Raw genomic sequence first — 16,048 nt, 5'->3', positions numbered from 1 at the left:
CGCTGCAGAGATTTGAAGCAGGAGGAAATATGGAGTCACGAAAGATTACTCTGCCAGTCAGGTGAAGTAGAGGGGAACGTGGGATGTGCAGGAAGCCAGGTGGGTGAGCAGCCTGGGATCACCTGGGGAACCAGGAGGGAGCAATCAATAAGCATTCACTAAGCTCCTGCCAAGAACTGTGTGAGGCACTGAGGTGCACAGACAAGAGTGTTCACAAAGGGGAAACAGTTTTGACCTCCAAAGAGACCCCCCCGCCAACGGGAGAAGAAAGGACAGCCAGGAGGAGCACTCACTGGGAAAATCAAGGGGACCCGATACCCAAATAGAATGGAAGAGGATGGGCCTACGGCAGTCCACTAAGAGCCCAGAGCCTGGGAGAGACAGCCAGTCACAGAGGAGAAACGAGAGGCGTGACGTGGGAAAGCCCAGCAAGCAGCTGGGCACAAAGGCCTGGCACTCAGGTGAGGGAAAGCAAGTCATTTCACTAGAAATGTATTTGAAAGTTTCTAGCACTGAGGTGGTGAACGATGTGAGTGAAGAATCACGTGCGCCTCCAGGAAGCTTTTACAAGTCTATTTATGAAGTGGTGGGAGTTTTGTTACTGTCAATGACAAGCAAAAGCTTATAAGGCACTGGAACCTGCAGACACCGTTATGGTCCAGCTCCCTGGCCTCCTCCTCCAAGAGGCCCTTCCTGATTGCCTTGCTTGTAGTGCCCTCACCCAAATCCATGTGTGGGGTGTTTTGGGTTTGAGGTTTTTGGTCTGTTTACTTTTCTGTGACTGTGTTGTTGGCCCCCCTTAGTTCCCCTAAGTAGAATGAAAGTTTCCTGAGGGGGCGGGACTTGTAGCCTCAGGGCCTCAAAACAGTGCTTGTCACATAGGGGACACTGAGAAAGTATAGTAGAGAGAAGGGAATTAAGTGAATGTGAAATTTACAGAAGGAAAAGAATATGTAAGCCCAAAAGAAAAATGAAAATGAACTCATTACATCTCCTCAAGCCTCCACATTACCTGTCCGGTTCCCACCCCTCCACAATACACCACATTGGATCCCATGCACGCGAGCAATTCTTTGGCAGCAGCAAACTCCTGCTCCGGTCCTCCGACCATGAACGTCAGGTTCCCAGCTCGAGCGGCTCCCACCCCTGGAAAAAAAAAAAAAAGATGTGCAGTGGAGAATAAATGCAGGGCAACATTATGAAAGAATCTTAAAAGTGTGGTTGGACTAACAGACAAATAAAATTCAGTGAAACATCATCGACACAAACCAAGCGCATTCTGCAATGCTTTCCACGATCCCAACGTGTCCACTGCGGCACAGGACACGCCTAAATACTGCTCTGGGAGGTACTCTACCAACATGACTCACAATGCCCAAAGAGCAGGGGGAAGCCACACGGCTGGGTACGCAGGCTTGGGCGCACTGTCCATGATGATGTGCCTAGGCTCACATGTGATCCCATAAGGAGACAGGCGAGGCAAAGGGGAGGAGGCCCAGACAAAAGGCCTGAGGACTGCGCTCTGTGAGAATCCAAGGAAGGGGTCCGGCGCACCGGAGGAATCCCCGATGGAGGAGTTATGAAAAGACCTGAGAAGGACACAGGATGAGGAGAGATGGAGCAGCGAGCCTCCACACTGCGGAGACTGAAGAGTCACCCTGCATGTGGAAGCATGTATAAAATCATAAAGCCAAAACAAAGCAGACATTACAAATCAGTGCGGGGATGTTTCCGCACACAGAAATCATGGATGATACAAAGAGAGTTTAGGGCAGTACCATTTCGGTGTTCGAAAAATGATGACTGAAATATTTTGATGATATTTGACAGTTTTTATGAGTTGATGTGGCCCAAAATTTAGTCCACTCATGGTCAGCCAGCCTTTCAGTGATGAGCACTTCGCATTTAGCTAGCCTAGCAATCAGAGGGCAGACATGCAGTCTAGCCACTCCCTACCCTCCCCACACCGAGTCTCAGTCTCCTCATCTGTTACATTGGAGGACTGGAAGAGATGATGACCTCCAGGGCTCCTTCCAGCCTAACCTTAGCATCCTAGTGCCAAGCCCAATGGCACACATCTTTATCTCGGTAGCACCTGACAGTCTTAGAAAAGGGATCCCCTCTACAATGCTAAGATTTTGGGCAAAGCGCTAGTCTTCACTCGAGTATTCACAATGAGGAATCATAGCCTTTTAAAAGACTGAAGTCTGAAACGAGCATGATAGAAACAAATGCCCAGTCCTGTTCTAAATATTAATTCTATTCTCCCCTCATTGATTCATTATCCCCAAGCAACATCTAGTTCTTTTTAAGGTTCATGTGAAAGAAGGGTCACCTCAGGACCACTTAAATTCAAGGATTTGGAGAACGATAACATCTCTCACTTCTCTTGCACATGTTTCCCATTGCTTAGAACGTCCTCCCTCCTAATCTCCACGTCTGAGAATCATTCTCTCCCTTCAAGGTTTAGCTCAGCTACCATCTCTACCATGATACCTTTTCCTCTCCGCCTTATGCTTTCTTTCTCTTGAATCAAATTTTCTTATATTTGCTTAGCTATTTACCATGTTTCACCACATAATCGACATCACAGCATAATCATCACACCTTGTTGTTTTTTTAGTCCAAAAATTAGTTTACAACCTGTCATCACATAATTATCACATGGAAGCCGCTTAAAAGGTAAACAGAGCAGCGATGTATTCACCAGAGGCATATGGATACGCATTTATCTTTTGCGACTTGTCAGCCACGAGCCTAGAATTCTCAGCACACGCGCATCATCAGTATATTTCTGAAAGCCAACCTGTGGCTTGTTTAGAGTGCTGCGGTACTAACAGTACTGTCACTTAACCCAATGAAGAGCCTTAGGCGCAAGGGGAGTGGGCAGGCGGGCAAAGCTGCCATGAGTAAGTCACATGACATGGTAAGCCTCGCATCTTCCCCCTCCCTGCCCCGTTCATCTGCCACTTAATAGTAATAAATTATTTTTAAGTAATACCAGCATAATTTTTTTAAGTTTCACATAATGGTCGCACCCCACCTTTTCTGCAAACAATTTGGCATAAAATCTGTGACGATTATGCAGTGAAATACGGTACACAGTGCATTCTCACCATGACATTGTAAGCTCCCTGAGGGCACAGACTAGTTTTAGTTTTTGTCTTTATATTCCCAGGGCTCAGCACAGTGCTTTGTACATAGTAGGTGCTAAATAATTATTTGCTGAATTTTCTCTGACCCGTGAAGCTCGTGATGTCTGTTTGCTGTGTTTAGATTTTCTCATTAAAAAAAAAAAGGTATACATTTGCCAGCAAATGCATTAAATGAAAATTTCAGATAATAAGATTCTATGCTGAGGTCTTCAGAGACGGATTATTCCAATGGGCACTGTGCAATATCATAGTTTGGCCAATGCAGTGGTACCAGAGGTAAACAGGTATAAGGACTAAAACTTTAAATTAATTCTGCTATTTTTTTCAGGCTGTTTTTAAAAGGTCCTGTTCGGTAAGCATCGAATTTTAAGGCTAAAATTGATTTAAAAAATTTTTTTATCTTCTTCCTCTTCTGTATTGGCATAGAGGATACAAAATGGATGGTTTTGTAGCTAAAAGACGGTGCTCAAGAGAGGAGTTTACTAATCTACTTCACGTGGCAGCAGCACTTTGGTAGAATCACTGTGAATCCACTTGTCCACTGCTTCAACACTGAGAAACTCATTTTTATCAGTTTAGACAGACTCGATCAGACTCTAGGGAAACCAGTAATGCAAATAAGCTTTCACCCAAAATACTAAGCTAGTAATTTACAAGGGAAGCTCTACCTGGCCTGGGAATCAGGACTGATTCTTATGGGCACTTCTTCCTTGTGGGAGATACAAAAAGGAAACACAATTATAAAAATGACAATGCTGCTTGGGGAGAACACAGTCAGAACCAACTGAGCCGATGCTCTCCAGGAGAATTTCCAACAACCTAGGGAAGCTTAATAACATGATTTTTCTCCATTTCAAGCACATTTCTGCTTTAGGAACTGTTATGAGTCACCTCGAAACAGAGGACCTTATTCCTTGGACAGTGCTGGTTCAGTCCTGGCAAATTCTTACTGCCCAAATTTCCTTTTTTCAAAATTCTTTATCAGTCACCAAAAAATCAGTACAATACTTCCTGATGAGAGACGAGAGACATACTGTAATTGAGAGTTTATTGCCATTCTTTCCAAGAGGGCACCTTAGTCTTATAGTAACCTAGGACAGATTACTTCTAAAGCTGACTAGTCAGATCCAAAGTATTAGAAAGGAAATATAGTTTTGGACTTGGGGTTAGGAAGACCCCAGTTCAAATCTTGCCTCAGACACTTACGAGCTGTGTGACCCTAGGCAAGTCATTTTACCTCTCTCAAACTCAGTTTCCTCATCTGTAAAATGGGGATAGCAAGAGTGTCTACCTTACAAGGTTGTTGTGAAAGCATTTCACAAACCTTAAAACACTATTTTCTTCTTTTTCTTTTTTTTCCTTTTTAGGTAATTGGGATTAAGTGATTTGCCCAGGGTCACACAGCTAGTAAGTGTCAAGTGTTTGGTCTGAGGCCGGAATTGAACTCAGGTCCTCCTGACTTCAGGGTCGGTGCTCTATCCACTGTGCCACCTACCTGCCCCTAAAGCACTCTTTAAATGTTAGATGTTATTATTATTTTATGTTGATTCTTATTAGCTTCCATTTCAGAAGGTGGTATTATTTAAATCTGTGTTCCTAGTTCTTAGAGTACACTCTTTAAAACTCACAGCGTATGCAATGATTACAAAGAAATATCATTCAAGCCTCAGGACCTACAAAAATTAGGCTAGTACTGAAATAGATTTGATCCAACTAAGAATCTTATTAACTTTAAAACAGGCCAGACACATTATCAGCATTGTTTTCAGAGAGAAATGGAAAAGCCATTCTTCATTGATACTAAAAATATCAGCTCACAATTTTCATGTCAAATCCTGTTGTCTAAGACAAGGATACTACGTGGATGAGCTATTAGCCAATGTCTTATATTTACACTAGAGCTGGGAATGAAAACACCATAAGACTCTGGGACATGTATAAAACCAGAGCCCATTAGAAGAGACAGCTGCAAGTAATGGCCTACTTTTGAACTTAATTTATCCACCTAAACCCACTATCTTTATACTTAAAAAGCCCAAGTAAGAGGAACCACATTTCATTCAAATTGTGAACTACCTCACCAGTGCAAAGTCAAACAGCCTATTGGGGTTCATATTATTTTTAACCAATTAGGTACCGGCACTGTAAGAAGTCAGCATTATGTTAGCCAACGTATCTTGGAAAAATGAGATCATCTCTGAAAACCCAAAAGGACACACACATACCAGGAACCATGACTACATTTCAGGACACATTCTTTGATTCTGTACGGCAGTCTCAAAGGACGGCTTTTTTACGACCTATGCCTATTTCATTCTGATCACGTTAAAAGTACAGGTGACTGTTACCATGTTGGCTTCCAAAATATTTCCCAGCATGACTGCAGAGATCACTACATTAATGCCCTCCAACATTGAGAACTGGTTTTATTCAATGCCCATACCTAGGCTTACGACTGCTCCAGTGATCTGACCTACAGCAAATTAAGTAACAATTTCAATCAAAGCTCACAAACAAAAGTCACAACTATCAATCACAGGTCAATAGCTTTGTAGCTACATTACAGGCTGCTAAATAGCTTCAGAGAGTCATTTATTAGAGAAAAATTAATGATGACAATAGTTCTCAGCTGGTTAAGCTTTTGACAGCTGCACTTTCTCACTTGCTCAAACACTTATTTCATGTAAAAAATAAATGTAAAAAACTCACATGCAAAAGAACAATTCATTTTATCACACATGCTTAGAGAATTTTGCAATTCTTTCCTCCATCCAACATTTGAATCTCTAGGCAAATGTATGTATATGTAATGTGTGTGTGGTTGGTTTGTTTTTTTCAATTATTCACAACCCCGTGAGAGCAGACACCAAAATGTAGATTGTACCCCAGATGAGTATCTGGTAATCCCAGAGGCCAAATCCAATACAGGGTCCCAATACAGCAATAATGCAGCATACAGTTATATGTCATAGTGGAGTACAACTTATCATGCATTGTAATCTATAATGATTATAATTAAATTGGTAATCATTATCTCATTTGATTTTCACATCAACCCTATGAGGCAAATAGTACAAGTTGGGTCCTGCCATTTTTAGAGCTGAAGATTTAGAAAAGGGAGATGATTTGCTCAAAGCTAAATGGCCAGTTGGAGCATTAGGATGAGGTACAGTGTAGGCCTCTAGCACAGTATAGGACAGTACAGGGCTTACATTAAGTAGATAATCTAGGACTTCCCTAGCCATCACCCAGCCCCTGTACCATCCACCCAGGGGAGTTCCATAGCCAGAGCACAATGAAAGCTGATGTTCTTTTCACAAAAATAGAGCCGTTTAGAATTCCTGAAGGAACAGCCAGACATATGCACATGGCTGCACATAGTTTTAGGGTTTCAAAAAAATAAAACTCCTTCAAGGTAGGACAGCGTAAAGCACATTTGGATTTGGAGTTCAAGGACTGGGCTTCAAATCACAGCTCTGGTGCCTGCTACATATGTGACTCTTTTTAAAGTAACTTCCCTTAAATAGTATTTCATACTATGAGAACCTAGGTTTATAGCTGCTAGAATTTGAAAAGAATTTTTATTCTACCTTTTGATATTAAAAATAGCTACAATCCAACAAATTAAATACTCACTGGATATCCGCTATACAGAGATAAAACATTTATTAATTGCTTACTATGTGCCAAACACCATAGCATATACTGGGATTATAAATACAAGCAAAAAAAAAAAAAAAAAAAAAAGGCAGTACCTGCCCTCAAGGAGCTTACATTCTAATGAAGAACACATAAAAGGCTGCTGAAAAGCGGGGGGCAGGGTAGAAGGTTTCCACTTGGGAGGCACGATAGAAAAGTAATTTGGACAGTTATTGTCTCAGCCAAGACTGAAGTAAGCACAGCTGACATGGAGATTTCCTCTGATGGAGGTTCCAGGAGGATTCACCAATCAGAGGAGAAAGAAGCCATCAGGGTTCACCAGGTATTGCCAGCCTGAGAATATCTATTAATGGGCACATTCACCACATACAGATCCTTATACCAGGAACTAAGGGAGACATAAAATTTAAACACAATATGATCCCCAGCTTCATAGAGCTTAAAGTTTAACATGGGAGAAGATGCCAGAACAGAGTGCTCTAACATTATATGACAAACCATGAAGTGAGGCCAAACAGGTAAGGCTGTAACTGATTACAGAAGGACCTTCATGGAGAAGGTGGCATTTGATGGAACAGTAAGAAATCCAAAGGGCCAAGGGAATAGGGAGGAATGCATTCCAGACCCAGGTAAGCATGTAAATAAAAACACAGAGATGGAAAAGCACCAAATGAGCAAGGGGAATATGGGGAGTCCAGTATGGAGTTCATGAAGGGCAGCAGAAGAAAATGAAGTTATAAAGGTAGGACAGGCTCAGAATTCAAGCAAGAACCATACACTTTAGAGCTGGAAAGGACTTCAGAGATCATTTTATGAATGAGGACACTGACACTGAAAGAGGAAGAAGTTATTTCTCTGAGGTAGCAGCACCAGGTCCTTGGCCTCCAAACTAGAGAACCTTCTGTTCTACCACAATGTCTGCTATGGAGAATCCTAATGCTCTGGTGAGGAGTCTGGACTCTACTTAGCAGTCAAAAGTGAGGCAACAAGGATTTTGGTACAGCAATGACATAACAACTCCAACTCCACTGTGCCCTCTGGAATGCTGGCTCCATAATGAACACGCTGCTTCCTATCATCCTAAATCTCTTCCTCCCTCTTCTGGCCCTCACTGAGGCCCGGCTTCCTCTTAATGAGCCACATTGCTTCCCTCTTCAACTTCTCCAGTGCTGATTATTCTTTCTCTCATATCACACTCCCCCTCCCCTGACTCACTGGTCACAATGGATGAGTCTCACTACTCTAGTGTCACTTCCAGACTCTCCTCTTCCTCTCTCTCCTTTCACTGAGCACATTCTCCTCCTCTGAGGTTCACATCAAGCAAATTTATCACCCAACCCAAACCCTTGTAGTTGTTTCCTATTATGCCTCCCCTACAACCTCCCAGGACATTCTCGGTCTTTCCTCAATGAATTTATTGCATGACTGACAGTCTTTCCTCCCTACTGCTTGTCTTCATTATAGAAAACTTCAATGATATCACTCATCTTGCCTTTAACACAAACTTTGAAATTCCTTTATCTGATTGTTTCTGTCTTTTATAATCCCTAACCTTCTCTTAATTCTCACTGACCTACATTTCCTCCATTTTCTTCTCTTCTTTTGCAGGCCATCATCCCCGTACTCTCTTTCCTTCTTTCTCTGGACTCCTTGGTGAATCTGTTCATGTCTGCACTATTCTCTACATTTTAATCTCATATCCTTATACTATCACCAACTATGCCTTGCCAAACCCCAACCCTAGAAAACTTCCACCAGCTACCTCCTTTGATTTTATTTATATGATGCTGAACAGACCCATGCTGAATGGGTCTACTACAAATTCATTATCTAATCTCAACTAGACAAATATTCTATTCGTCCCTCATAAGCCAGCTACCCCATCTCCCAGAAATGCTGTTCTAAATATTCTTGTCTCTCCTAAAGTTCCCATGGAACCCCTTCACTCCACCTTCTAGCTGGGGTATCTGCATCATACTTTACTCAAAAAAACTAAGGGCATTCACCAAAAGCTCCCCCTTCTTCCCTCCTATTGGTCTCATATCGTTTGGATGTCTTCTCTCACTATCTTCATTCCAGTTTCAGATAGAGAGAGCCCTTCTCCTTACCAAAGATGACCCCTCAACCAGCACACATGATTCCATCACCTTCCATCTTCTCCAGCAGATTTCCCCAGATATCATCCCCATCTTGTCTTCAATCTCTCCCTATCTTGTGGCTGTTTCCTGCCTACAAACATGCTCTGTCTGTCCCCAGCCTTAAAAAACAAAGAAAAAATTCATTAGGATGTTATCATCTTTGTGTCTTAAACTCTACTACCTGATGTGTCTAAACTTCTTGAGAAAGTCCTCTCTCCAGTGTCTCCACTTCCTCTTGCCTCTCTCTGAAGCCCTTCAGGAGAAATGTCTGGTCACAGATTCGACATGTGTATCTGAACCTCCAGAGGACATTCAGAGTTGAGCAGAGAAATCTGGGAGCTGGCAGGCAACAAGCACTTATTAAGCTCCTACTATGTACCTCAGTGCTTATCGCAGTTCGTGGCATCAAAAACAAAAGTGAAACCACTCTTGCTTTAAGGAGACTACCTTCTCACAGGGGAGACAACATATAAGTATAGACACTGAATATGCCACATAGGTAGACACCAAGTCATGACTGCTCCACTGGCAGCTGGGACGAGCTTCATGTAGAAGGCAGCATCTGAACTAAATCTTGAAGGAAACCAGGGACTTGGGGAGACAGAACTGGTACTATCTGTGTGTAATGCACACAAAATTCAGAGCTTATCCAAGTGACCTCCTTCAATATTCATCTCAATCTGTGTTTCTGGCCTACCTTCCACTCTTCGATAATGATAGATTCACGAGTGAATTCTTTCAAATATTCAAAGAACAATTAATCTTAATACTATACAAACTGTTTGCAAAAACAAAAGAAGAGATCCTGCCAATTTCTTCCTATGACACAGATATGGCCTTGATACACAAAACAGGGAGAAGGAAAGCAGAAACAGAAAATAAAGCAAAATCCTTATTGAACACTGATTAAAAAAATTTTTAATCAAATGCTGGCAAAGAGACTAAACAAGTCATCATAAAAACTATGGTTAGATATTACCAGGAATGTAGGGTTGGTTTAATATTAGAAAAATCATAAACTCAATTAACCACATTAATAACAAAATCAATAAAAATCATATGATTATGTCAATAGGTACAGAAAAATCTTTTGACAAAATACAATACTCATTGCTACTAAAAACACCAGAAATCATAGGAATAAATGGAGCTTTTCTTAAAATGATAAGTCTTATGTATTTAAAACCAAGAGCAAGTCTTCTCTGTAATGGGGATAAATCAGAAGCTTTTCCATAAGATCGGGGTAAAGCAAGGAAAACCATTATCAATATTATTACATAATATTGGACTAGAAACGATAGCTATAGTAATAAGACAAGAAAAAGAAACTGAAGGAGTAAGAATAGGCAATGATGAAACAAAACTATCATTTTTTTGCAGATAACATAATAGTTTATTTAAAGAACCCTAGAGAATAAATCAAAGAACTAGTCAAAACAATGAACAACCTTAGCAAAGTTGCAGGACATAAGATAAATCCACACAAACCATCAGCTTTCTAAACATTACCAATGACACTTAGCAGTAAGAGACAGAGACAGAGACTCCACTTCAAACAGCTGCGAGACAGCACATAAAACACTCGGGAGGTCACCTGCCAAGACACATGCAGGGGCTACACGAACACAGTTACAAAACATTCTTCACACAAAGACAGATCTGAGTTCAAATCTGGCCTCAGACACTTCCTAGCTGTGTGACCTTGGGCAAGTCACTTAATCCTCTTTGCCTCAGTTTCTTCATCTGTAAAATGAGCTGGAAAAGGAAACAGCGAACTACTCCAGTATCTTTGCCAAAAGAAAAACCAACCCAAAACTCAAATGGGGTCTCAAAGAGTAGGACACAACTAAAAATGACTGAACAATAACAAGAAATATTAATTGCTCAGGAATAAGCTGAGCCTAACTATATAATAAAAATGACAATACTACCTAAATTAATTTACTTATTCAGTGCCATACCAAACTACAAAAAAATTATTTTACAGAACTAGAAAAAATGATAACAAAATTCATCTAGAGAAACAAAAGGTCAATATCAAGAGAATCAATGAAAAAAAAGTGAAGGAAGGGACCTAGCAGTAACACGTCTCAAATTATATTACAAAGTGTTAATCATTAAAATAATCAGATGCTGAATAAGAAATAGAGTGGTAGATCAGTGGAATACATTAGGTACACAGTATATAGAAGTAAATGACCATAGTAACATAGTTTTGATAAACCCAAACATCCCAGCTATTGGGGCAAGAACTCGCTATTTGACAAAAAAAATGCTAGGAAAACCAGAAAGCAGTCTTGCAGAAAATAGGCATAAACCAACATCTCACATTATTTGTCAAGATAAACTCAAAATGGGTGCATGATTTAGACACAAAGGGTGATATCATAAACAAATAAGGGGAACATGGAAAAATCAGATGTGTATAAGGGAAGAGCTCATGAAAAAATAAGAGATAGGGAAGGTCAAGGGAAGTAAAAATGGATAAGTTTAAGTTTCTGCACCAAAACCAAAAGAATGCAGCCAAAATTAGAAGGAAAGCAGGAAACCGAGGGTGGGGGGTAGAGGGAATTTTTACAGCAAGTTTCTGTGATAAAGGTCTCATTTCTCAAATATATAGGGAACAGAGCCAAATTTATAAAAATAAGAGCCATTCCCCAATTGATAACTGGTCAAAGGATATGGACAGAAGAAGAAATCAAAGCTATCTATAGTTAGATGAACAAAAAGCTCCAAATCACTACTGTCAAGAGAAATGCAAATTAAAAAGGCTCTAGGGTACCTATAAGACTGGCTAATACAACAAAAAAGGAAAATGACAAATGCTGGAGGGGATGTGGAAAGATTGGACATTAACACAGTGTTGGGAGAGTTGTGAACTGGTTCAACCATTCTGGAAAACAAGTCGGAACTATACCCAAAGGGAAATCAAACTGTGCATCCCCTTTGACTCAGCAATACCACTACTAGGTCTGTATCCCAAAAAGACCAAAGAAAAAGGAGATGGATCTCTATGTATAAAAATATTTCTAGCAGCTCTTTTTGTGGTGACAAAGAATTGGAAATTGAGGGGATGTCCATCAATAAGGGAATGGCTGAATAAGTTGTGGTATACGATTGTGACAGAATACCACTGTGAGGTAAGAAATGATGATGTCAATAGTTTCTGAAAAACCTGGTGTATGAACTGATGCAAAGCAAAGAAAGCAGAACCAGGAGATCATTGTACACTAACAGCAACATTGTAACTATAATCAACTGTGAAAGACTTAGCAACTCTGATCAATACAGAGATGCGTGACAATTGCAAAGGACATGAAAAATGCTAACCACCTTCAGATAGAGAACTGAAGGACTTTGAATGTAGACTGAAGCATTTTTTATCTCTTCATTTTTCTTGCTTTTTCCCACAACATGGCTAATATGGAACTATGTCTTACATGACTTCATATGTATAATGGGTATTATGTTTCTTGCCTTCTCAGTAGGTAGGTTAGGGGATGGAGGGAGGGAGAGAATTCAGAATCAAAAATAAAAACATAATAAATTTTTTAAAAAGACTATACACTGAGACCAAGTTGGACTTATACCAGGAATGTAGGGTTAGTTTAACAAACTCAGTTAACAACATCAGTAACAAAACCAACAAAAATCAAATGATTGCTAACAGATGTAGAAATTTTTTTGACAAAACACAATACCTATCTGTTGTAAAACAAAACAAAACACTTACATAGGAATAAATGAACCTTTCCTTAAAATGATAAACAGCATATACCTTAAACCAAGAGCTACCATTATATGTATAGAGATAAACTAGAATACTTTCCAATAAAATCAGAAGTGAAACAAGGATGTTTAATGCCACCACTTCTATTTGACAAAGTACTAGAAATGCTGGCTACAGCAATAAAGCAAGAAAAAGAAATAGAGGGAATTAGCATAGGCAAAGAAGTAACAAAATTATCACTTTTATGGATGACATGATTGTGTACTTAAAAAAAAACCCTAGAGTCAACCAAAAATTTAATAACCTCATCAAATTTGCAAAATATAAAATAATTTCACACAAATCATCTATTCTTATATATACAAGACCAATAAAACTCAGCAGGGATGGATAAAAAGAGAAATTCCACTTCAAATTCTGCAGAACACGTAAAATGCTTGAGAACCTACATATCAAGATACATACCAAAAAAAATTATATAAACATATCTGCAAACTACTGTTTTCAGAAATAGAGAGCTAAATAGTTGGAAAATTATTGATTTCTTTTAGGTAGGATGAGTTAAAATAACAAAAATGACAATATAACCTAAATTAATTTACTTATTTACTGCCATACCAATAAAACTACCAAACAAAGGATTACTTCACAGAACTAGAAAATAATGAAATTCATATGGAGGCAAAAAGGTTAAGAATCTCAAGGGAAATAATGAAAAGAGGTGGGAATGAAGGAGGCCTACCCGTACTCTTAAACCATACTCCAAAGCAATAATTCTCAAAACAATGTGGTACTGGTTGAAAAAGAGAGATTGACTGGTAAAACAGACTGACTGCACAACACATAGAAGTAAATATACCTAGAATGCTAGTATTCCATAAACACAAAGACCCCAGTGACCAGGATAATGATTCCCTGTCTGACAAAAACTTCTGGGAAAACTGGACAGCAGCACGAAAGGAATTAGGTTTATATCAACACCTCACTCTTATAGCAAGATAAGCTCCTAATGGATATGCCACCTAAAAATAAAAGGTCATATCATAAACAAATTAGAGAAATGTGGGTAAAAGTACTTATTGGATCTATAGGCAGGAAAAAACTTCATGACCAACAAATCACAGAAGATAAAATGGGTAATTTTTCTTACATAAAATTTAAGCACACAAATCTAATAAAATTAGGATTAAATGGGAAACATTTAACTGAGGGGGAAAAAAATCTTTGCAACAAGTTGCAGCAAGTTTGATAAAGTTCTCATTTCCAAGATATGTAAGGAACTGATTCGCATTTACAAGAATAAGAGTCATTCCCAAATTTGATAAATTATCTAAGGATATGAATAGACAGTCCTCAATGGAAGAAATCCAAGTTATCCACAGCTATATGAAAAAATGTCCCAAATCACTACTAATTGATTCTGTGCCTACCATGTAGGAGGCATTATATAAATGTTTACTCCCCTTCTCCTAATTAAAAATGCAAATTAAAGCAATTTTGCAATTCTACCTCATACTTATCAGATTGGCAAATTTGCCAAACAGGGAAAATGACAAATGTTGAAGAGGCCGTATTGTAAGCCTTGCTTAATTCTTTTACTTTGTTACAGGAGACCTCTTAGAGAGAAATACATAAATGTCTGTAATATAAAAATTAAACCTATCAATAAAGCTTTTATTTTAGAAAAAAAAAGACAGGAACATTAATGTATTTGCTGCTGGCCCAACTATTCTGGGAAGCAATTTAGAATTGTTCTAAGAAAGTAAATAAAATGTTTCTGTCCTCTGACCTAGAGATGCCACTCGTGGGCATATACTCCAAAGTCAATGACAAAAAGAAAGACCCCAATACACACCAAAATATTTATAGTAGGGGTTTTTTTTTTTGGTTGTAGCAAAGAACTGGAAACAAAATAGATGCACACTGACTGAGGACTGGCTATACAGTTGTGATATATAAATATAATAGAATATCACTGTGCTGTAAGATATGATGAATTCAAAGAAATATAGGAAGATATACATGAACTGATACAAAGTGAAGAGAGGCAGAACTAGAAAATAACATAGACAATGACCACAACATCAACAGAAAGTATAACAATGAAAGAATTTAAAATCAGTGTTGTAATGATGACTAAGCTTGGCTCTAAAAAAAATGAAGGTACCTCTCTTCCTTCTTTGTTGAGTTGGGGGGGGAACTATGGGTGGAACACTAGAGATGTCAGCCTTGTTTAATGTGCTACTGTTATAAGGCATGACTCTCTTGGAGTTGGAGGCTGAGAGATAAAGTGGGAAATGTGCATGATGCAAAAAAAAAAAAAGCTATCAATAAAATGTATTTTTAAAAATTCTGGGCCCAATTCTTTGTCTTTTTGCAGTATCTGAACCAAACATACGTACAGACGCACTAGCTCAATGGAACAACCACCCAGCTGCTGTCACAATTTGGATAATAGGTATTCTTTATCCATTTAGTTTTTCAAACACGGATGGTTAAGCTGATCTCTTTTGAAAAATTATAGACTTGGGGCAGGTAGGTGGTACAGTGGATAAGCTCCAGCCTTGAAGTCAGGAGGACCTGAGTTCAAATTCAGCCTTAGACACATGACACTTACTAGCTGTGTGACCCTGGGCAAATCACTTAACCCCAACTGCCTCACCAAAAAAGGCAAAAAAAAAAAATCATAGACTTCACTAAGTAGGCCCTCTAACATTATGAGGCTTGGTACAAAACCAGGAGCACATGGAGGGATTCAGCCCATCACACTCTTCCACATTTCCCTGTTTCTGTCGAAGCAATCACCATCATTCCAACCTTCTGGGCTCATACCCTCCGTGACTTCTTTTGACTACACATTCTCCTTCATCCTGCCCATCCAAACAGTTGTCAGATCTCACCATTTAACCGTCCACAACGCCCTCTGCATCCAACTCTTTTTCTCCAGACACAGCTGCTATCTCAGCTTGGGCCCTTATCCCCTCTGGCCTAGATGATTGGCAGCAGCCTCCTCAAGGGTCTCCCTGCCTCTAGTCCATCCGTCCTCCCGGCGGCTGCCAAAGCGCACGTCCAACTATGTAAATTCCTGGCTTCTGCTGCCTCTACAGCCACACAGAAACTATTCTAGTCTCAGTGGGCATTGTTTCCCCTCTCTCACTCTGCAGTGGAACCAAAGTGGCTCCTCTGCGCCCCACAGACAACATTCCCTGTCCCTCCTGTCTTCATGACTCTGTACTGCTCATCCCCACGTCCAGAATGCACTTGATATTTATGCAGTACACATGTGCATGCATGTATATAAGCATGCATGTACGTACTTACGTTTCTCTCACAAGAATGTTAGCACCTTATAAATAAGGATTGTT

At 39.7% G+C, this 16,048-nt stretch overlaps 1 protein-coding gene across 1 annotated transcript in view; it reads right to left on the bottom strand.

The window, feature by feature from the left end:
* The window catches only part of LOC114050670 (3-hydroxyisobutyrate dehydrogenase, mitochondrial-like), a 141,525-nt gene that overhangs the window by 19,977 nt on the left and 105,500 nt on the right, over positions 1 to 16,048 (bottom strand). The window contains exon 5 of the mRNA XM_027872531.1: positions 1,013 to 1,146. Within this exon, the coding sequence (XP_027728332.1) occupies positions 1,013 to 1,146 (134 nt within the window). The remainder of the gene's footprint in view (positions 1 to 1,012; positions 1,147 to 16,048) is intronic.

Source organism: Vombatus ursinus, unplaced genomic scaffold, assembly GCF_900497805.2.
Source record: "Vombatus ursinus unplaced genomic scaffold, bare-nosed wombat genome assembly UNPS02014799.1, whole genome shotgun sequence".
Classification (NCBI taxonomy): Eukaryota; Metazoa; Chordata; class Mammalia; order Diprotodontia; family Vombatidae; genus Vombatus; species Vombatus ursinus.
This window is presented reverse-complemented; position numbering and strand designations above follow the sequence as displayed.